This window comes from Anser anser, assembly GCF_964211835.1.
Source record: "Anser anser genome assembly, chromosome: 6".
NCBI classification, from domain to species: Eukaryota; Metazoa; Chordata; class Aves; order Anseriformes; family Anatidae; genus Anser; species Anser anser.
In genome coordinates this window covers 14,283,217-14,307,662 of record NC_139726.1, presented here as the reverse complement: position 1 = coordinate 14,307,662, position 24,446 = coordinate 14,283,217, and the positions used below count along the sequence as shown (strand labels likewise).

The following is a 24,446-nucleotide window of genomic DNA, read 5'->3' as shown; positions in this document are numbered from 1 at the left end:
CCAGAAAAAAGCATTCAAGACTTACTGCAACTTCTAGCCTGTGAGGTCAATTTAATATATTTGCTCCAGGTAAGAAGAAGAATTTTTTTTCTTTAGAAGTTAAGAAAAAGGCAGACAACTTTCATATTTCCTTTTGAAAGACCATTCTGTTTTCATACACACCTGACTGAATCATAAGTTAAACTACCTAGACGATATTTCAGCAATATATATTGAACCAAGAACAAACAGAACAAAAGATTTAATTCTACTTGATGTAACCGTATTACTATTTTTTATCAATGAAATCAAAAGTATTTTGGTTTGGAACTTGATTTTTTTTTTTCCATCTAAGGTCCACCAAAAGTTAGCGATATTCTTGAGCTCACAGGTTGCTGGCAACCTTATTGGAACAAGGGAGCAAGGCTGGGAGCAGAAGTAATCCTGTACAGGAACCAGTCCTCACATTAGAAACTGTCCTAACTACATACGGTTTCTTATTCTATTTATGCAGCATTTAGCACAATGTGGGTCTAGCCTTGGCTGACACTTGTAGGCACAACTGCAACACAATAACAACAACAATAACAATATTTGCTTTTAAAATGGAAGAAAAATGCATATTTTTAATAAGTAAGGTTGCCCTCCATTATACAACACACAAAGAAGCAAGACATCAAAGGCAGAAATTAGAGTTGATACGGGACCTTCAAACCCAAATCAAATTAGTGTCTCGAGGAGAGATCTTTGATTTAAGCTTAATAGTGGTGATTTTTTCCTGGGTTGTTTTATACTTAATCAGCGACACAGCCCACTGTGCAGACATATGTTCCCAAAGCACATCAAAGCAAGTAAACATTCTGTTTCAGATCCTAATATCCTTTTTTATCCAATTATCTTACTTACATGATCTTTTAATTTAAGTTCTGAAAGCCCACCTTTTCACACAAGCTTTCCTTTAGCGATGGAGGTAGAAGGATGACCACCTCAGTTCTTGCGAGATACTCGCCAAAAAAAACCCAACACAATGAATAAATCAAAGCACGGTAGATGAGTCTCTAAGATAGTTTCTTGAGAGATTAATGATGAAAGCCTTCAGAGACGAAGCGTATTGTAAGAAGGGGAACTTCAAGGAAAGTAGCTGAGGGGGAGAGAGAGAAGGAAGGCGAGAGAAAAGGCATGAAAGAAAGCACGGATAAAAGTGCAAGAGCCAACAAAAGTAGTTCGGCAACAGACTGAAAGGAACGATGCAAACCTGGAGGTGTGTGAACTTCAGGTTAAAACCACCAGACGTGAGAACTTGATTCCAATAGTCACAAGATGTGAAGGCCAGGGTGTTAAAACACTGCGGGCTCAGGGTGGGGAAGGGATGAGGGCTGGGAAGCGGCTTTGGGGGTGTCAGGGGCAAGTGAGGTGGGAAGCAGTGAGGAATGAGATGGGGCAAGGTGGAGGCAGGGACCAGATACCGATGGCAGAGCTGAGCGGGAAGCTGAGGGGGATGTGAGGGGATGTTGCACTGGGGAGAGCGTGTGGGAAATGGGTGTTAGAAAGATGTGTCGGATGTGACACAGCCGTTTATCTGCATCTGACTGATTTCCCTTGGGACACATGGTGAGGGTATTAGCACTTTCGAGTGGATACTTTTGCTTGTAGCTGTGAAGACCCTGGGCTTGGGAAAACAAATGGGAAGTGATCCCTGTTTCGTGTCTTCTTCCCATGCTACTTTGGGTGGGGTTTTTCTGCCTTAAAAGAAATCAACGTTCAAGTGTGATGAGGGCTTAACATTTAAAAGACTACCCCTATAGTACTTCTGAGAAGTCCCCTTCCATGTTATGCCAGCACCAACCTGTCACGGAGATGGTGAGTCAATAGCAGCAACGCCGCAGCTGCGGAGCTCATGGAAGAGTCAAGCAAGCCATAGAAAATGCTTATTCATTCATTACATTTTAAATCTGCCTTGGCTCCGTACCCGTCATATCCCAGAAAAGCAAAGAAGGACCATTCCTCTTCATCATGACTGTAATACAATCAACTGGCTGCAGCATTACTCCAGCCAATGTTAACTAACGGAGCCTATGTCAGACATCTATAATTTCATGTTAACAAATTAGGTAGACTCTTGCATTTCCTGGTACCTTGAATGCCCAAGAAGCTCATAACTTTTCTTTATATGCAAAATGTCACAGAAAGGGCAAACAATGTTATGCCAGAAGACCATAGCCAAATCACTTGGTTGGAATGTGCTGTAAATCATGGGGTGAATGGAAAATGAATCTTTGTTCCAGGGCAGTGTCTTCCAGCATTAATGTTGCTGCTAATACCCTCCTTTTCTATTGGGAATGTTTTCTTCCCATAATCCAAGGTCTTTAAATCCTATAACTAAGCAAGACACCAAGGAAGGAAAACGTACACCCAACTAATTATAAAAAGCCAGAAATTTCTTATCCTCTCTTCTGAAGTAGAAGGGAAAACCATTGGAGTTCATGCCTCAGAAAGATGCAATGCTTGCCCTAAGCAGCAACAAGCTGTTGTAACCAACTGGAAGTGACCAGAAAAATGTGGTTGACAAAGGGGAACAAAAATGAACAGGAACAGGTACAGCACGGATCTCTACAAAACCTTTTTAGACACAGCAGTAAGAGGAGCTCTGTAGGTACAGGTGACTGTGATAGCCACACAGAAACACACCTCACACGCACGTATGCACATCCCAAATATGCTGCTGGTGTGCTGCAGGTACCTGCCTCTGGTGCATCACAGCACAAAGAAGTAAAAGACACACATTCCAATAATAGCAAAGCTTTGGGTTGGAGCTCGACAGGTTTTCTGTAGGAATTAATTTTATTGGCATTTGACACATTTTAAACAGCAACAGCACTCACAGAAACCTCAAAAGGGAAATATTCCTGAACAATATATAATAAATACATTGATTTCTAATAATAACCATCTGCCCTAAATCTTCTTGCTGACAGGTTTAGTTGGACCAAAGGCCCCTTTCACATCTACTTCGTGACAGTTCCCATCACTACATAAAGACTTTGAAGTGCCCTAACGCGCAGTAAAATGCGAGATAACCTACCAAACTGTCAATATTTCTTCACTTCTAAAAGGAAATGCTAATGGCACTCGAAGAGCTCAAGATGTAATGTAAGATCTGATCCAACGGGCTGGCTGATCTAACCATCCTTTCCTTTGCTACAAGGATGCTGAACAGCAAGCAATTACATGCTGAAGAGCAGAACTAGGTAAAAGTTTTTCACTGATAACATGACTGCAGGGAGAAAAGCCTTTTTATTCCTAACGAGCTTTTCTCTTAGAAATGTCTTGAGCTTTCTGTGCAGAGCAAGAATTAACAATATACTTACTCTTCCATTTTATTTTCTTCTTTTCAACCTACCACTTTTTTTTTTTTTTTTTTAGATCATTAGAAAAAAAGTAAAGCAGAATGAAACATGGATGTTTTAAAAATCTGGACAATGTTCAGCAGTTAATTTTCCATATGGAAAGGATGAACACAAATAATTCAGAGAAAGCAGAATCTCTCTCCAACTGACTGTGATAAACACCTGGCATTTCTCTACCAGTTCTAGCATGCAGTGTAACGCTGAGGACGGCTCTACTGCAAGGGAAAAGAAATGTGATAAACCAAAGCCTGGTCCTCTGGTAAAACCCTCACACTGCTAGCAGAACTGTACAACTCCTACAGACTTCAAAGGAGCCAGGATGCCCCCGCAAACCAGCCCGTGATAAGAAGGAATGAGGTGTTTTATATCACCGACCACGTACAACCCAAAAATCCTTTTGCTCCATTTGTGTCATTCTCTGCTGCTGCTCTCCAGTTCACCAATGACAAAAGAAAATCTAACATATTTATCGGGTAAGAAATAGGGTGCCGATGTTCCCCTGCTATTTACTGCTGAAGACTTAACACTCGTGCTTTTCAACCTGTGCTCTGCAAAACCCTTGGGAATCACAAAGAACTCCTATAGGTGCTGTGAAATACAACAAAAAGCCCTGCAAGCCTCCTGTCATTGAGGCTAAATTCACTCCACCGTGTTTGACAACCCTGCTGGAAAATTTTTAGGGAGGCCACAGATCGTAATAGCTTGAAAAGCCCTTGTTGACCTTGTGCTCCTCCCAATCAATAAAAATCGCATTGGTGGCATTTGCAGGGCAAACACCCTCCACCACCCAGTCCACCCAACAGCCACCGAAGCCATCTAGCACCAGAGCACACATGATTTAGGCACCTCTGCTACGCCAGCACGGAGGTAAGCCTGTCTGCCGAAGTCAGCGGCGCTATATACCTACTGTCACACCTCCCTCCTGCCGCCAGCAGCTCACCGCCACGCAAGGGGAGACCTGCGGGCCTCATCTTTCATTCTCTTATCTCATGCAGCTATTCCTTATGCAGACACATTTCTGTATACAAATCCCATTATACTTGACCCTCGGTTCACCCTGTTTCCATTACAACGCTGTAGACTCAACCAGACTTGCTCCAGTGCCAACTCTGTGCTGTCATTCCTTGCGCAGAGTGGTAATAAAGAAATCACTGTTTTAAGCTGACAAAGAACAGATTTCTTACTAAGTAAACACTGATGTTTTGGTAGGGAAATTAAGTTATAAAATTGTGTCTACAAAGGGAGACCATACAGATGGAGTTTGTTAAGAGACAGCAATACAGTCAACAGTGGTTAATTCAATTGCCTGCTACTTATCAGATTTTTTTTTAAAGGCTTATCCAGCTTTTGCAAATGCAAATGCAGGAAAACATTTCAAAGAGTCATCGCTGTCTTCACTGGGGAATGATACACGCACGCACACGGCTTTTCGAGGCGGAAGAGCCCGCCCTCGCGCATCCGCTGCGGTTGTGGCAGGGACCAGTGGATGGTAGGAGAGGACAGCTGAGCACAGCACAGCTCATCGCTGTGCCACCACATTCCAGAGATGTGCCTTGCTTCCCCCAGTCACTGCTCTCACCTGCCTTTCTACATGCCTGGTGCCCCACACCAATTTTAGATGCCCCAAACCTTCCTTCAGCTCTCTCAAAAACAAGGCACTAAGCTCAGCTGGGAAAAGACAGGGAATTCAGTATCTGCAGTCTTCAGCTGAGCCTTAAATGAGCCCGCCACAACCTTGGATGTCACATCTGATTCCCAAAGGACTCTCTTTGGAAAAAGCCCCGGGCTGACTCCAGGTCACTGAAGCTGCTTCTCTCCTAAATGCAGCAATGGCAGAGGCACAGCCACCCTTTAACCTTGTGTGGAAATTACAGCTGGGTTTTGGGGTGCTGCCTGCAAAACAGGGTTTGTTTTTACAGCATCAGAGCTTGCAAATGCCCCCAGACATCCTCCTCTTGCTAGCAGCTCTGGTGACAGCCCATGCTGATGGACTGCAGCATAAGGAGGAGGTTCCTCATCACTCCACAAACCTCAAAGACCTCCTCTCTTGTATCTCACTGAACAACAGGTTATGTTCCTGCTACAGCACCTAAGTGACGAGACGGATGAGACCTCCAGCCCCGATTCTACCCGCTCTACCAAGCCCTTGAACCACAAAGAGCTGAGGAAAAGGCAGAGGTGTTATCTGCACGGCTGACTGCAGGTGCCCAACTCACACGGCATGCCCATTGCTTTCCAAACAGCAGCCAAAAGTCTGTCTGGCATGATACTATAGGTACTCTGAATATAACCTCACTCCTCACTTTTGGAGACGGTTTAAAGTGACTAGAGAATTGTGTTTTTTTTTTTTTTTCTACATTTTATCTAGAAGGATAGAGAAAATGATATATTTTTTGCATAGGATAAAGATCACTATGGGATTCACTGTGGAGCGTGATGTAAAGTCTCAGGCAAGCCAAAGGGTGTTAACATTATGTGCCCTTTAAGTGATGCACTTAGTCTAAGCAAGATGTGCTGAGGCTGGAACTGTGTAAATACACTGATTTTATTAATAAAAGGTAAAAATGACTTTCTTAAGAAGAGATATTGCTGGGTAATTAAGTCACCAACTATTGATTCTATTTAAAATTCAAGTGAAGGGATATTAAAGATACTCATATTTTAATGAAAACATTTGCAATGGCTTTAATATTTCAGCACAAAATTTTATTTTAACATTTCTCTCCAGTTGTGGAAAAGCCAAACACAGGGCCATTGTACCGCGGTCTGGGAATGAGACAACATAACTGCTCAGGTGCAGTGGATTACTTAACTTATTTAGACAACACCGATGAACTAACTAACCCTGGAAATCAAGACTATGCTGAAATCCCAGCAGTGAGCTTTTCCATGTGGCAGCAGCTCTTGAAAATCCCATTAGTCCTCCCTTAGCACCTCTAAATCTCTTTTGTGGCCCACATTGCTTTCAGTGGGGTGTGAGCTCCTACGCATGTTCAGTGTGGAAGCTGGCTGCTGATGGGAGCGGGATGTCTAAATACCGCCGGCTCTGAGTTTACTTTGAAAATAGGAATTAAGGACCTGCACTTTGTATGTTTTGGGTTTTGTTTTAGTTGCATTTTATGTGTAATTTGCTAAAATAAGCAAAAAACATAACACATGACAGTAAAGAGGGTTTTTAAAAAGGTTTTACCATTTAAATAGTCTATAGCATTATTAGTAACCAAGAAAATTCAACTGTCCAGAAAAGAACCTCTAATATTAACAATTCCCTTTATGTGCATCACATTATAATGCAAGTTTTAAAGCTGTTCATAATGTAATGGCAAAATAATTACTCCTGCTCAGCACCGCAGTACACATTTGGTACTCATGAATGCTGTAAGGATTAATACAACCATTGATGCTGGCTGTAAAAGAGCTTGTAGCCAATAAAAAGGGTACAAGAAGGCACAGTTCATTTTCTAAACTGAAGTATCTGAGGGACTGAGGAAGCTCAAGTCGAGCTGTAAGGACCTGTGGGTACGAAATCAAATTTTAATTACACAAGTACCACTTCAAAGATCTCATTCTGCTGTTCAATGAAGCAGGCTGAAAGTCCAACAAGCCAAAAATGAACAACAAATGCATCCCACGCTTTTGTACCCATAGATTTTTACTGGCTTATTTGACAAATTCTTGCAACACTCCCAACAATGCCAGATCCCCTGGCAGCATAATCTCTATCTTTTAGCCTCCAAGAAGAGCTTCTGTAAGACTCCAGCTTCACTTCAATTTCTAGCCCCCCTGTGTCGAGAAGATGTGCTCCCAGACTCTGAAGGCTATGTCATTTGAAACTCAAATGCAATCAGCGGAGTGCAGACCACGGTGCACTGTAGGCAGGGAGATTATCTTTCAGTGTAGCTTTCACCCATTGTGAATGATAGTGGATGGAAGAGATTAACACTGAGACTGCACACACACAAACACACGTACACACAAGTCCTTTCTGCCCTGGAAGTTCACAGATTGCAGCAGCTTTGCTGGTGAATGTGTGAACCACAAAATTGCCCTGCCTGGGAGAAAAGCCACCAATGAACACAGAGCCGGTAGGGTTGGGGTTGGGTTTATAAAAGGCAAAGCAATGAAATCAATCACAGCAACCAGAATCTGGATAAAGGCCAGTTTGGCAACACAGTCAAAAACCAAATGAAGGGATAGGAAACCACTGAATCCAGCGGAAGTTTATGGGGAGGAAGCAAGACCTGCTCTTCAGCACAAGGCACCTCGAGGAATTTTCTGTCCCTCAATTTGCGCCGTTCACTCAGAGTCACCTTGGGACAGGTCACTCACCCAATACACTGCACCGGTTTGACATACGTGAAGCAACGCAATGTCTGTGTGCAAACCAAGCCCAAGTCTCTGCTCAGCATCTGTTCTTATCAAAAACCGTCACATGCTTCAACAGAAATGCAACCCCTCCTCCGCAGATATCAAGCATGGAGAAACCAGGCTGATAGGATCCTGAGTTCCATCAGCACATCAGGACCTGAAGGGAAAGAAGCTACAGCTCACAGTGCTCTTACCTTCTTCACATTTGGCAGAAGCCAGCTCTTTGAAAAACAAACAAACAACGCTTTGAAGAGTTTCTTATTCTTGCGGTAACACTCGCCTCGGCACTGACAGGATTCAAACCAGACGCGGTTGAGGGGAATCTGGAGTCGTACCAGGTTTAGATCTCACATGCCAAGAGAGGTCAAGACCCAGCCAAGCCTTGAATAGATGACTTGCAAAGAAAATCCCAGGACACGGAGGAAGTGGTGTTGGTGGGAGAGAGCCTTCCCCTCTGACTCACTAGGCAATGCCATGTGACGATGCTCTGGTGAGGAACATGGAGCGGCTGTCATTCCTATCCACCAGAGCCCCAAAGTCCAGCGTATTTGTCCTCAGCAAGGGTCCCACGGGACTCTTAAAAAGACATGGGTTGCAAAATATCTAAGTTGGCTCAATTCCATTTTATTCTCTTACATTCTGGTCATCTCATCATCTGCCCTGAGGGAAGGTTTGAACTTTCCTGACCTAACTCGAAATTTGGTTTGGTTATGTGTGTGTGTACAACTTCTTTTCCAAAGATGGCTGGAAATTTAGTTGGAGTTTGAAAGTCTTTTTTATTCAAGTGAATAAAGTGGTTTGGGATCTGCCAACACTGATTTCACCATGATCAGTTCTCTATTTAGAGACTTTTACTGGGAATAATTTACAAACAGGTAAGAGGTATATTGAAGCATTCAGCTGGACAAAACTTTGCAGATACATTGCTTTTCATTGGTTCTTGGCATTACTTCTTACACAGAAACAGTTGGGCTGGAGGACTATGGAAAAAGCTACAAATAACTTCCATATAATTTCTCCCCTGGGAGCTAACTTCAATATTCTTCTCACTGGTCTACATTTATTAGAGTCCACCCTGATCTGGCCCCTGCTGCATACTAACTCTCGTGCTGTACCATGGCTCAACCCAAGATGCCATCACAAACTGAGTGCCTTGTGACCCGGGTAAAACAGCAGCAAAGACCTCATTTCAGTTCCTTCCAAGGAACAGAAAACACCCATGGCTCCTTGAGAGTCTTTTTGAACATGGTACCATCATGGCCAGGCTCCTCCAAGTCGTCTGGTTTGACACCAGCCCCGGGATCCCAGTGATGATGCTGGACTCACAGCAATGTTACATGGAAGTAACCATGGAGCTGTAGTCCTTCGTCATTAGACCTTGACTTCTACTTTGCCAAAATTATCTAGAGAAATATTACTGAAGTGAAGCTCTTCATAAGAATACCAACAAATAATCCATTACTGTAACAGGTCTGAAGTCAGCTGCCAAATCTATATTGTCACATGAAAAATCTCTAATATTAACTATTTTTTCAGCAGGACTACACGGGGCAGGGGGTTTAGTAAAGATTTCTATTTTATAGCATCTTCAGAAGAATGCCTCTATCCAGGACAGTATGTGAACATACGTTTAAATTCCTCTGAAGCCAACACTTAAGCATGTATTTCTGATTATGCATATACTTGGATGTTTTCCTGAATAGGGAGAGACTTAAAAACAGTCCTGTAGCCTAGATCACTTTCTCTATGTCCCTCTGCCTCATCAGCTCATCATTTCTTTCCAAATCTCTTCTACAAACATCTCATCTCTTTCTTTGTTAATCCCCATTAGATTGATCTTCCCTTCATTTACTGATTTGATGACTGAATGCTTTACTTCTTTCACTACCTTATCTTTCTACACCCTGCTTTTTGACATCTATAACGCAGTTTTCTCCTGTAAAATATTGTGCTGCACTTGAGTTAGGATGAAAGATAGCATATGAAATCAAGTGTTTTATCTCAGAACTCAGACAAATAGTCTCAAACAAGAATATGCATGCAAGAACATCTCCTTAATGCAGCTGTAAGCTCGAAGCTTTCCTATTTGTCATGTATTAACCACAATCTGGTAGTCCTTCCTCTACCAGTGGTAATTTGGGATGTGTGGTTACTCTGTGGGATCTTAAGAGGCTTTCAGATGAAGCACTCAATCAGCAGGTAACGCGTTCTGCAGCTGGTTTGCAAATCAAAAGCCACGTTAAGTAGCTCCAGAACCAAGCTAGGAAAGACTCCATGAAGAAGCAAGAGGAGGAGTAAGACAAATTCTTATTCAGGATGCTTTTACAGGATCAAAAGGAAAAGATTTCACAGGTCCTCACAGGATTTAGGAACACGCTTATCTTTCAGAGAGACTGAAACCGAGAGAAAGCTCAATGTGAGCATTTCAGTTCCACATGCAGCCCTGGCATATTTTCCATGCACACCTGAGTGCACCCAGCTGCTCTTATAAGTGACATTGGTAGGGAGGAGTGTAAGAGAGAGAAAATGAGCTGAGGCAGAAAGTAATACCTCTGCTGTGAGGAGACCTGTACAAAAGAAATACTTATAGAAAGGGTAGAAACTGGCGCTGGAACCCAACTCTCACATTTAATCCAACAGCAGGCGCTTGGCAGTGGGGAGACCACGGTGTGTGTCCTTCTGCTGCCTGGGAGGTGGAAGAGGCCTATCTGCCTGGCTCCCACCACACTGTAAGGTGTTCCCCCCAGTATCAATGTAAAAAAATCCTAAGAAGGTCACGATCTCCTGTGTCACTATCAGCTACCACCATCAACTGTATCACAACCCAGTCCCATACATGCCAATAAAGTGAGTGTGGGGCATGCAGCAAATTTGTTCTTAAAGTGGAGTCCGTCCTACTGATACCAGTAAGCCTTGAGTACAGTTTTTCCATACCATGTTATTCCATAAACTTTGACACATGCATGGACTTATCACAGAGAGAAGACTGGGCAGAGAACGTCCCCATCAGCGCTACAGGAACTCAAGAACTGTACAACTCAGTACTGAAAACTGCACTCCAAACACGCACATTAACACGTTCATTACAGTTATTTTCTTAATTTCTAGGTACTTAACTCCTTTACCAGGGCTGGCCTGGGGGTCCTGAATTTCAATCGAGCTTGGGAGAGTTTGACATTAACTGGAATGTGCTGTGTTTGGAAAGCCCACTGTGCCTTTGTGTTTCTAGCAGTTGACAAGCTGGCCCTAAAGGTCAACATTATTTTGAAACCCACAACACCCACTTTCAAAATAATGTTGTTAGCCAGACCCAGTACAGTGGGACTTACGATCTTAAATCATACAGGCACTTTTTAAAAACGGACCCCTGAGTAATGTTCTAAACTTTAGCTCTGTTAGTTGTACGGTGAAACATGAAAGAACAGACATGAAAAGCCTCCGAGGCAGAAAATTGTGTAAAATCACAAATTCTCAAAATGGTCTGGCACATGGAAGAAAAACATACATACGTGGTTCAGTGTCAGGTTCGGGGATCTAGGAAGCCCACTTAAACGCACGCGTTCCCGCAGGAGTGCTCTGCAGATCTGAGATTTGTCAGAGTAACAGCACCCAGCTCTGCCCTTTGATTTGTGCAGATGTGAGTGCACGGCGTTAGCTGCAGGCAGGGTATCCAGAGTTCTGCCAAATAGGGTCCTTTTTTTTATTATTATTATTATTTTTTCCTTTCCCCCCAGCCATCTGGGTGGTCTGAGAATCAGACCCGAAATACCTAGGATCCCTCGAACCACATGTTCTAATCCCAGCAGAGTTGACTCAGTCCTTCATCCTTCCAGGGTAAATTGACTTCGCTGCACTTTATTGCGTGGGGGGAACTTTTGGATGAGATTTTAAAATTTCCGCTCTGTATGGACATTACAAACCCTGCATTTTTCTTCCAGTATCACAGGCCAGCAATCCTGCTATTTGTTTTTATCGCTCAGCACCTTGTGTTGTTTGCTTCCCATGGCCACTGGTAGCTGGGAATCCAGATTAACCAGCACCTGAAAAGTGATGTGCTGCAACCTTCATTTAGCAAGCCAATGGGATGGATGGGTTTTGTCCATTTATCTCCACACACACTAGAAGGATTTCAGAGAAACACAATGAAAATGAGGAGGCTGAGCAGATTGATATTTGAGCATACATTGCAGGCAGCAGCCTGGCCAATTCATTACTGCGGGAGGAAGGATATGACAACATGCAGCAAGTATCTGGAGGGGAGTGTTACAGGAGGAGGTGTGCTAGGAGCAGAGGGATTGAAATTCAGGCAGAAAAGAAGGAGGGTGAACCAGGGAGGTGAACTGCAGAGAGAGCTCTGTAGGCTGAAAAAGAATTTGCTACAGGATAGAGTAAAAGTTTAACCTGGAGCTACAGGAGCAGAAATGGGGAGCCCGCACACCCCTGTGCTGGACAGAAGGTGCTACACAGGAGCAGTACTGAGGCAAATAAGTCTTCACTGTGTCCTGTCCTCACAACTGTAAGAAGCTGATGAGAGGCAAAACACCATCGAGAAAGGGGATTTATTTAGGATTAAGAAAAAGGAAAGGCCAGGAGGAGCAGTGCTCTGCATTTAGCTGAAAGAAAACTTGTAGGAAACAAATTCATGACATTGGAGCTTGCAAGGGCAGGAGACTGGCACTGAACATTTATCCATTTTCAGAGGATGCTGAAAGCAAAGGAAAGTGGGATAAACCATTAAGACAGGTTCTGAAAGACCCTCACTCTCTTTAGAAACTCTTTAGAAAGCAGTGGGAGAAGAGAGTTCAAATAAATTTCTCCTAAAGCACAAGCTTAACAGCGGATAAGGTAGAAGCATGAAGTCACTTTTAATCTACTGTAAAGTGATGTAAGCAGAGGGATTATCACTTAAGACTTGCTGACATGAAGCTCTGAGAATGACATTTAAAAGCAATGGTGGATTACAGAGTGACATCATATTAAACGAACACATGCCAAAGGTTTACATAAAAGACCTGAGAGATCAGGCTCTTATTCCCAATAGTAAAACCTCCTAGCCATTTTTACACTTCTGGCGGTGATTAGGCTAAATTAGAGCTGCAGTTTTTCATTCAGTAAATTGTGGTGTCAGAGCCCCGGCAGCTTGGTGGCCCAGATCTTCACCGAGTGCTAATGGGCATGACTCCACCTGAGCTCACCGAGGCCCCTCATTCCAGTGTGACGATGGCAGCACACACAAACTGAAGATCCAACCCAAACATTTCCAAGTCTGATTTGCAGGACCTTGCATCTCACTGCACGGTTTAGTGATTAACTAAAAATCAGAAGTCAAACTAAAACTAAAAAGTCAAAACTAAAAGTCAAAAACCATGCACCTTCAGGTCCCCCCTGGATTTCAGCTCTGAGTTTTTCAAAGTATTCTGACAATTTTAATTAAATACATACGATGAAACTATCTTCTCAATTTCTTAACGGCGTAGATGTGCAAATACCTCTTATAATGAGGAATGCGTGAAACTTGTTAACCAGGTTCAAAAGAGAGATTTATTCCCTTAGAATGGTTTATCCAGATTGGAAAAACCTACAGAAACATTCATGCCTTGATCACGATTTTGGATTAGGCTGTCATCCTACTGAGGTCAGAAGACGTTAGGTGTGTACCTTCTCAGTTTCTGCACAGATGGGTACACTGCGTACAGGAAAGTCCTGAGACCTGAAAACATGCCACAAGCCCCTTCTGGGGAGCTGAATGAGTCTCAGATAGCTAATTAGCCCTGACTTTTCTTAGCTCTCAAAACACTAAGGGGTGAGAATTATTGTAAGGGCATTTTAGAGAAGGGAAAACTAAAGCACAGATGGAATTAAAGTAGTTTTTTCAGCTCCGAAAACAGAAGAACAGTTTCATCTGTAGTCTCCTGGAGAAGGATCAAGTAACCATCAAGTGTTAATCCTGGTAGTTTTACAGTGAGAGCGGTATTGATAGTTCCCCAAATCACCTCCTGTAGGTTACCAAAGAGCCACCTAAAAGCAACACACTCCTGCTAATTACAGAGCAGGGAGAGGTCTGAACCAGCCTTCTGGAGGGGACCAGCCTCTGCAAACCATCGCGCACTCGCACATTCTTATTTTCTTAAATAAATAAAAGAAGCACGTGGGAAAGAAGGGAACACAGTAAATGGGATGTGGGAGCCCCCAAACCTGTTTCCCAAATGAGCGACGTGTCTATTTGGTGAAAGTCGTAAAAGTTTGCAAAACACATAAGAAGGCCTCTCTGAGCAGCTGTTTGCTTTGACTCTGGAGGGAGCTCGCTCTATCTCCAAAGCAGCACAGTACCATCAATCACAACCTGCCAAAGATTTTCTCCTCTGGTAGCAGAGTAAATATGAAAACACACACGTTTTATTGATGTGTGTGTTCTGCAGCTCAGCCCAGCAGTGTCCGTGCTGCAGGAACAACTTTTACCTGGGTCCCATCCCAAGCTGCCTGGTGGGATCAAAGCTGGAACCTCACAAGAGCACTATCCTACAAGGACAACCGAAGCTGCTCTACGCACTCCTGATGGTGCAGGGTGCATGGGATGAGCGAGAGCCCCGGCAGAAAATGGGGAGCACTGATGGGACAGCCCCAGTCGGCTGGGCTGGAGCGCGGTCAGTGCCATGGGGCACTTGGAAAATTTCCCTTCCAAACTCCAGCACCTCTCCACTGTATTTTTTTTTAATTTTATTTTTCCAATAGGTACAGCAAAAGGCACATCTGTGACAGTAGCAAATTCCAGCTCTAAAGTAGGAGACGCTGGTGTTTCTCAGAGCACCGTTATAAGATGATGATTATTTTTTGTATAGCTAAACAACATATTTTCCCTTAACCCCACTTGGCCTCCCTTGGCTGAATCTCACAAAAACAGAACAAAGGAAAGAGAAAACCAGCCTGAAACAGATACCCGACATGGAAAATTATAGTTTCGAGGTTAAATCTGGCCATTTTGTAAACACTTAAGCCACGGCCTTTTTATGATGAAAAGTTTAACAGCCACCTTGCCCGCCTGTGAATTACCCTGCCTAACGTGCTCGGGAGCATTGGAGCCAATCCTGAAAAGGTGTTCTGCAATTTTTAGCACAGTGACAAGAAAACAAACTTCAACAAGGAGGGGTAATAGGATCAGATAAAGGAAAACAGTGTAGGCTGAATATCAGGGAAAATCTGTAATATATTAAGATCTCAGGGAAATGGAGGAAGATCCGTGATTAATCCAGATAAAAACCCTACCAAGGGAAATTAAGGGCAACTACACATTATCATGGAGGTGGAATCTTCTCTATCTTTAGGTCTTCGGGACAATTGAGTGCTCACAAAAGCCATGAAATTTTGTGATTATGAGCTTAGACTGTTCTTTTTTTTTTTCCCCTCTCCAAAATTACTTTGATATGTGGACAGAAGAGCAACAACAATATTTTGTTAATAAATAATGTCAGAACTGCATCCTGTAACACCACCGGGATGTCAGTAGAAAAACAAGGCTGCTTTTGTTTGTTACACTGTGTAATGCCTGATGGGTTTTAACCACAGTTTAGGAGCTACTGTTAAAAAGCTTCTTGCTGAGTCAAGCCTAGGCATGCTGTTTACAAGGGTTAGCCTGAAGGCTCTTGCATTGGCAGGGACTTTTAAGCTGAGCTAAGGAGTTTTTTGTTATTTTTGTTGTGCTTTAGAAATAAAATAGTCAAGAGTAGCTAAGCACACCTAAAAGTGGGGAGTGGAAGGGAGCTATCGGCGCTCACCTGCCGTCTCTGCCAGCAGCTTCCCTCTGTAGTTAAGGGCTTGATCTTGCAAAGCTGCCTCGAAGAGTCCCCTTGGTGTACAGAGGAGGGAGGTATTGCAGAGTCGGGCTCCAGTGGAGCAAGCTTTCATGAAGAAGCTCACTAAAATACCAACTATGCCCTCTGCTAGAAAATTTTTTAATGTGTGAAGTGAATCTGCTTGGTTCAGCTTTGAACCTGCTGAGGGCTTTCATTCAGGTAACGCTGACCTACGCTCTGCCTTAAAACCAATGTTTCAGAGTGAAATTCTGACAAATCAAGAAAAGCTGCATGCAAGAGCCACACGTAACACCCATCATTACCCATCCATGGAGCATGGGCCACCTTGTGCTACAGAACAGGTGAGGATCCTGGGGGGAAAAACAGAACACGGCCGTGCAAGTTAATGCACTATTGCAAAGATACACAAAATGGTTGGGAATCTGCAAACTTATTTCTGTTATCTCCTAGATTTTGAGTGCTGTATTTTGTGACCTTAATATCAAATGAACACTGTTTTGGAGAACTGGCGTCTCATAAAATTTACATGGGCCAATACAATTTCCATCATTCATTCTGCTGTAACTCAACAGTCCTGGAAGAGATTTTCTCCCACATTTAGTTTTGCTCCAGTCTGCACTTTCATGGTGTCCACTGCGCTACAGTCCTGCCTCTCCTTTCATCCTCCATATGACCATGAGACCACAAGCATAAAAATCCAAGCTGATGTCTCAAATCCACGATATTTCTCTTGATTTGCACAGCAGAGCTCAAGGATCATCTTAATGAAATATTTCATTTCGCTGAACTAGCCAGATAAGCACCATGATTCTGCCAAATTGTTCTTAATGCCAAAAAAGACACCACTTCCAAAAATGAAAAAGTGGTTATCACCAAGTCAGTAAAAATACCAGAGGTTGTACAGAAAAGTGAGATGTCCTATTGACTGGAGAAACGCTTTTTTATCCAGATAAAGATCTCTAGAAACGTATTTCAAGGCACTACCATCATGACCGGTGACTGGACATATGCACTAAATGCTCACTGAGGAAGACTCAAGCCCTTACCATGCTTAATATGGAAGTGACTGGAACAGAAAAACAGAAAACAGTGAGCAGAAATGCAGAAAATCATTCAAGCCCATCCTAGCACTTGCCTTTTATTGTTTGAGTTTTCCATATTCCCACCATATTCTCAAGAAAAGGGTGCCAAAAGTCCTGCTCAGGAGACCTGCAGATGAGTTCCCTACAGTTAGGATAAAACAACTTATGCTAACATTAGCCCCAAAGCAAACAGCGGTGCAGGAGCACACACGGCCATGTCGCATCAAGCAATCGGGAAACAAACCTTTGACATAACGCAGCAGGCGGATAATAAGACCCCATAGTTAGCAACAAAAGAGACTACATTTAATTTGCTGTGCAATGTTCATGTAATTAGTTAAATTTGGTACCAGCAAGACAGCAGACAGCTAGAATATGGGCTTGATGAATTGGGGGCTCTCTGTCAGGCACTGATCCCATTAATCATAAAGCCAAAAGTCAGTGACGCTAATTTTCTTCCAAACATTTGCCATAATTTTCTAGAGTGAAAATATGCCTTTTTTTTTTTTTTTTTTCCTTCTCACCAGTTATTTACTTTAAACAGAAGAATGGGTTTCTGCACCACCAGGATGGAGTACGAATTTCCAGAGGCTCAACAGTGCCCACAGAGTCCACTCAGCCAAGCCAACAAGAGCCACAACTGCTAAGCATGTCCTAGCCCAGCTCCATCACCATGTTCTGGATGATTTCATGCTGGACATCTCCAGTGAGGGGTGGTGAGTATTACGCTGTGATATCTGGAGCAGAGACTGGAGGAGATAAGGGGAAAGCAAAAGAGAAGAAGAACAAAAACTAGAGGAGGAAAAGGCTGGAGATGAGGTTGAAACATTTGCAGATAAAATTAAGAGAAAAAATGGTCAAGACTAACTGCACAGCTGGTGAGGATTTTCCCAGTGTAGTTATGCCATAGTCTGCGCGCTTGGAAAAGAGAGCTAGACAGAAGCTGTATTCCCTTGATCTTAAAACGCAGGCTTTGCTGTAGCTGCAGAAGAAAACCCTCTTTAATTGACAGCAGAATAAGGCCCAGGACACGGCACTGACACATGCACACAATTGCACGCTCACAAAAGCTGCATTTGATATTTCAGTCGACTAATGTGGTACCTTCTGCAGCTTCAGAAAGGCCACTGAAATCTTTGCACAAAAAAGCATGGCCAAGCAGCGGTTGGCTATGCCACTTGAGTGCTTCCCCATTCACCCTTCAGCACAATGTCCAAGGAACAAGTCTGATCTTACCCACAGTTTCCAAGAAAACAGTTTCCTCTTGTAAGACTGACAAACAAACTTTCCCGTTGGTACTTCAGAAGTCATTTTTGCGAAAGCTGCTGCTGGGAAGGCGAAGGGTCCCAAATAAGGAGGACAGTAGGTATTTACAAACAACTCTACCCATACCCTAAGCAGGGCACTCTTGGTCCCCTGATGGACAAATGTGGACAGTGCTAAGACAGCAGAGTATTAATATTGGCACAGATGAACCGAACACCTTATCTGCCAGCACTGTCTGCTTGTCCAGGGTTGATCAGTTGGAGAACCCCAATGTGATAAAACGCTGGCTCCCATCACGGGGGAATATGATTCCCGGGTACATGGCACCAACTGGCAAGCTCTGGGTTGAATTTTGGAGAACAGCCTGCTCGACGGCCCTACCAAGATCACTGCCATGGTGCCCCTGGGCAGATGCAGCACCAGGAGGAGTGAAGGGGAGCATGGTCGCTGCATGCTTTCCAAAGTGCCAGCCCGTCCAGAGGACAGACCTAGCCATGCCCTGTAGCAGCATGCTGGGGCTGACTTTATCCAGCTTCCTGGGGCATAAAAATAACTTGTGCCAAACACCTGAGCATCTGCCACCCTCTCTCCGAACCACAATTTTGAAGATGTCTCTTTCAGAAGTCTGCGTGTCCAGTATAAGCCATAGCTCTGGCTTATTACCTGTCTTCTACTACAGTTTTGAATTAATCTGTGTTCTTTTCTTCTACAATTCTTATATGTACATGCAGGCAAGATCAGAACTGTTTCATTCAGCCCCCCTAAATCCCCAGTTTTGGCTTCCCACTTCAGCAACCTTTCTGTCTTTTCCCCTTTGCATGCAGTGTGGAAGGAGCTGCTCTACCCCTTTAAACATCCAGTCAAATTGACTGCCAGCCAAAAAGACAACGACTTGTCTTCTGCTAGGATCCAGGGGAATGCCCTATCATTTTTTCCCGCAGCATTTTGGAATCGGAATAAAGCCCTCACAGCCGTGAGACTCCACAGATCTCATGGTTGCTGGTTTCTGCTTTGCTTGCCTCCCAAGGGCTGTTTACCTGCTCACACCTGTCCAGAAAAGGCATGGCTCTAAAACAGCCCTGGAAAACCACGGAGAGCTGACCCTTTTTGAGACAACAGAGGGAACAAATGAGATTTTTTACTTGATGAGCCCTATTTCACTTTCCCTTGCTCTTCCTGTAAAATGTTTCCAGCTCTTGTGGGTTCCCCTACACTGAGTACCCTGGGACTGCCCCTTAGGTTACAGCCACCAGCTGAGGGATTTTGGGGCAGCTGTGGGATCACTAACCTCATCAGGCTGCTCCTCATCTCCCATCGGGATGGCATGTTTCAGGGATGAGAAGTAACCCTCCCGGCCGCATGGTCACTACAGCCTCCTGCTCGTAACTCCACTGACTCCTTCTTCCCTGCCCTGCTCAAAGGTCATAGCAGGTGAACCCAAATCTCTCTATAAATGTATCCTCACTGCTCTCCAAGGACAACTGGGCTGTCATGTCCCAGATTAGGAGATCAACATGATTGCATAGCCCCCAGTCAGCGCTTGTCCTCACTGGCCATCAGCCACCAAGAGACCAGGATGCTCTCAAGAGGAGGTCACCATCAAAACCCATGGTCCTGCCCATCCAGAGCGCACGTGGACACCCGCATGAGGACCTACCTCTCTACTGCATTTTGTAAACACCACCCAGCCTGTCTGGGCTGTTGTCCGATGAAATCAAACCCAATTACGGCATGCCTGGCAGCTTTTCGCTGTCTTCCCCAAAACTGCAGGGCAGGGAGGAACGGTACGGGGGGGTCTGCAAATGGAGGGCGCAGCACTAGGGCTTCACCAAGACAGTGCCAGAAAGGACCTAGGTACGTTGTGACGTGAGAAGCTCCATGGGCGCAAAACCACACGCCAGCCCCAACCCCAGGACTCCCATCCCGGCGCTGCTCGGCACTTCTGTAGTTTTAACGGAGCTGTACAGCCGGGAGGGCACCGCGTGCCCCACGCTTCAGCAGAGATTCGGCGCAGCGCAGGCAGACAAGGTTTCAGCGAGGCTCAGGAGCAGAGGTGCAAGACTTACCCGTGGATAGCGTGGATAGAGTGAGGTTCGTAATGGTATCGTCCTTCCTGGTGGCGCATGTCAATTGGCAAAGGAGCGTGGAAGGCTGGAAAAATGTGCTGCGGCACTGTGGAGGGGAATAGAAGAAGAAGAAAAAAAAAGGGACTTCAAAAACTTTTCCTTTCCTTTTAAAACAATTTCAAAGGCACTAAATCTCCATGAATTTCAGAGCAAGAGCAGTGCAAGACAAGGGGTCTTCATGATATCAGCGCTATCATACACCAGAGAAGTGGAATGAATAAATAATCAAAGTCATGCGGAGAAATCCTACATCTTCGACATAAAAGATCTCCAACAGGGTTTTTGACAAAGACAAGCAGCTAAGCGCTCTTTGAACTTGAGGAGATTATAGGAAGTACCAAGGAAAACTAGACTTGCAACGCAAATCAGACTCAACAGAGCCTGGCGGGATCCAGACCTGCGTTGTCCCCCATGCCTGGAGTGGCAGCAAGCACTTCTCCCGAAGGTCTGTACACACAGGCTGGAAATATTTACCTAAAAACCTAACAGAGAGAGCAGCACTAATGCAAACCGTGGAGGCATTCAGAAGTGGCTCAAAAGTGCCTACTGCCAGCTTCTGAGAGAGGAGCCCAAATTGCTCTCACTTGTAATCACTTGAGGCCCTATTTTTTATTCATTTGAGAAGCTTGTTTCATCTTTGATGGAAAGATAAAGTGGTCTCAAAAGGCAGAGAACACCTACATTGACTTATTAAATCTACAGGTTTTAATATTTATTATTGACCCCAAAAGTTAACGGCAAGAATATCTGAGCGAGTCGAGCTGATGCAAAATTTATCAGGTTATTTCTCCCACCAACCCCGACAACGCTGCCCGGCTGCCTGGGCCTCTCCTGCTAAAATTACAGAAACTGAAGAAATACTAAAGAACAAATATGGAAACTAAAGAAATAGCAGAGGCTCCGTACCGGTACCATATGGTCGCCCTCTGAGCGGCTCATCCCCGCTGTCACAAAGCTGCTTTCTAGATTTGCACCAGCGATGGGCTGTAATGCGCAAGGCTGGTCTTGCTCTGCCTTCACGGGCAGTCCAATGCTCCTCACAAAAGATTACTTGACATTGTCCCAACACCTCCTATCCCCTCACTGGCTTCTGGCAGAGGCCCTTGGGTCTGACTGCAGACCGAAAGCAAACCAAACTCAATCTTCTAAGTGAGCACCTCGACACCCAGTCCGCACTCGGCGTTTCACTGCCACTTGCCTCCGCGAAAGGTAGCATCTCCCTGTTGAGTGGGACAGCACCATCCAAACCCCAAGTGCCAAGGCTTGGGCCACGTCTCTCGCTGATGCTGAGCAAACTCCCGCAGCGCCAAGCTCTTTTTCCGTCGAAGACTTAAAATTCAGCCTTTCGCCTCCGCGACTCCAGCCGCCACGGAGCTACGCTGACTCCATCCGGCGAGGCTGCGCTCCTCCCGGCTGCGTCGCGCGAAGCCTGGGCGAAATCCCCGCGCGCGTCCTTCCCCGCGTATCAGCCCGAGGATCTGTGGCTCCTGCCCCCATCGCAGCGCACAAAGCCCTGAGCGCGGCACAGGCGCGTCAGCCGGGCTGCCGGGAGAGGTGAGAGACTACACAAAAACAAGCCTCCTGCCAACTCCGCTGAAAGGCGTTAGGCGAAGGTAGTCGGGGTGGAAAGTATTTCAGGCTCCGCAGCAGACTCGCTCTCCGTGCTCCGGCGCAGGGCTGGCACCGCGCACGACCTGATACACTGGGAGCATTTTTGCAGCTCGCCTGATGTCAGGACACAGAAGGGTAACTGTTAGCTGCTCCCCCCCTGCTGCTCCCCTCCCCTCCTTCCCCCAAAGCAGCTCAGGCAGAGAATAAACTTGCATCCTTCAGGATTTGCTTTGGCAGGAGAGAGATTCACCCTTTGCTCGTCCTGGGCTGGGACGATCCCTCACACAAGGACACTTCGTTTTAAGAGGCAGCCAGTGTTTTTCCAGGTCAGGAGCGCAGCAGTCCCCGGTCTCACCAAACCCACACTCAGCCCGAAGTGCTGCCCAGGCTGGCAGGCACCTGGAGCTGCTGCCCTCCTCCCCGGGGACCAGACACCTCTACCAGCCTGAGCCAGGCTCCCTGCAGCACTCAACCTGTAGCTACTCCATGAACATAAATCCAAAGGAGCAAGGACTCTTCTGCGATCCTGCAGCCGACCTGCACAGCCCAGCTGGCATCCCCATTGGTAAAGTTTTGCATCCTCCCAAAACAGGGTGGCCACTCGTGGTAAGGTTTTAGCGGTACGGAGAGTCACGTCATCATCCCTAGCCCTTCTGTGGACCAGTTTAAATCACTAATAATGATGAAGCCATTAACAACAGGCCGGATTCTGAATCTCTTAAAAACAAGGCAGGTTACATCTTGTTTTGTAACTGCCTACTGACAATGAGTGATGGCTGAGCTAATATCAAAACTTTCAGTGCAAAACGAGTCTTTCCTTGTCACTCAGGAGAGCTGGGAATACGAACACACAGGGTGCCTGCTGCTGGGCCTCCTTTCCGAGCTATCTGCCGCTACAAAAACGACACCTGAAAGGAATCCCTCACACCTCTCATTATTAATGGGAGAAAAATTTCCATTAATTTCCTGCCTCCCACAGGCACGGTTGGTTTGTTTTTAGCATTTCAGACTATTTGGATGGTGGCAGAGTCGGCAGTTCCTCTTCTTTGGTGACCTCCCTCTACATCCTCCCACTTTTGGGGCTTCCCTCTGCTCCCCTGCCTGGGAGCACCAGCCAAGCCAACCGGCGGCTGGTGCCGCTCCTTTTTCTCCTCTTCCAGGTGGCTTGGTCAGAAATAATGAATGGTTTTACAGGCAATCAGCTACCGATTCATAAACGTCAGCCCGGCTCTGCTTCTCCTTCCCACCCCTCCTGAAGAGGACGGGGAGCTGGCAGCAGGACAGCAGCGCACACCGCTAACAAAGATGGATGTTTTACACATAGGAGCTAAAAAGACAATTATATTCAATTACTTCAAGTAAGTCACGGTGATGTATTCCTGAATAGCCACGGGAAGGGCAATATGATGATTAGGGCAATGAATTTGCCAACTTTAATCTAATCAAGGCAATCTTTTGTTTAGCATTATTTGCTTTGCGGTGGCAGAGGATTTACCAAACCCAAGCAATCTTTGCAGATTTAACCCCAAAGCTGCCCAATTAGCGCTAATGATGATTGTTTTACAGAGTGAGGAAGCTTATAGCGGGAGGCCTGGCGAACTCGTTCCCCCAGGAAAAATCCAGGCCACGCTGCTGCGAGGAGGCACAGAGGTACATCTCCCAAGGTCCCGCAGCACTGGGACAACAGAAAAACTCCCACGGACGGAAGAGAAAAACCGAAGGAGAAATCAAAGCAGCACCCAAGGGGCAGGGCCGATGGAAAAACAGGGTGTTTCTCACAGAAATAACATCGCTCCTCATTAAGGCTGTGGCACGCAGCTCCTGGGGTGAAGCACACGCCGGCGAGGCTGGGAGGCCCCACCTTGCCCCCAACTGCTCCTCCTGCAGGAATGCGTCTGCTCCGCCGCACCGCCTGATAAGGGGAAAGACGTCGCTACCTGTCCCCACTTGTCAGAACTGATTTTCTGGCCAAGGTTTATGAGCAAGACACGGACCTCCCACTGCTCTATTCTCATCCTTGCCTATTCAAAGGCCAGCCAACCCTCTGGCTTCAAAGGGAAGAGATATGAAGCAGAAATGTAGGTTTAAAGGGGATGTCCCTTTGCCGAAAATCCCAGGAATCGGGGAGGGAGGCATCAGAAACAGGCATTTTTTGAGGATGATGCAGGCTTTTGATTATCTCTGCAGATAAACCTGCACTTCAAGAGAAACACACACTGCACGTACGGGTTTGTACAGCGAGCAAAGGAGCCATTCTTACATCACCCACCGCAGCTGCTCTTTTTGAGCCCAAAAAGGAGAATTAGGAAGGGTCAAACAAACTTTTTCAATTCCAAATACTTCAACCTCCATGTGATCACTTAAAAAAAGGCAGCAGAAGAAAAGAAATCAGACCTGTTACCATTGAATCAGGTTTCATTTGTGGTTAACTTTGACAAAAATAACTTGGAAAGCCCTTCCTCTGGTGAGAGGGGCAGAGCTGGAAGCACAGAGTGGTCCCCGGTGGCAGGGACAGACTCGGATGGGGGAAGCCCAAACATGCACTCCCTCAAAGGCCGTCTGCAACTCCCACCTGCAACCGGGGTGCTGCAGCAAGACCAGGCCTCGGAGACAGCTCGGAAGCCCCACACGCACCCTCCGTGCCACCCGATGTGCTCAGGGCTCCTGTGGATTTATCTGAAGCACGTGCATGCTGCCGAGCCATCAGGTGGGCTGAGAAATGTGGTTTTCCTACGGGTGTCCGACAGCCGCCTCCCAGAACAAGCTCCTTTGCCATCAGCACAGTCATTTCGCAAT

The 24,446-nt window shown here is 45.4% G+C and overlaps 1 protein-coding gene across 13 annotated transcripts in view; it reads right to left on the bottom strand.

Annotated features, from left to right (window-relative positions):
* GLI2 (GLI family zinc finger 2) overlaps positions 1-24,446 on the bottom strand; it is a 400,141-nt gene that overhangs the window by 47,399 nt on the left and 328,296 nt on the right. For 12 of the 13 annotated variants that reach the window (XM_083842017.1, XM_083842018.1, XM_083842023.1 and 9 more), the window contains one exon: positions 19,980-20,085. The exons of the other annotated variant lie outside the window; for it this stretch is intronic. In XM_083842017.1, the coding sequence (XP_083698143.1) occupies positions 19,980-20,085 (106 nt within the window). The remainder of the gene's footprint in view (positions 1-19,979; positions 20,086-24,446) is intronic. 13 annotated transcript variants of the gene reach the window in all.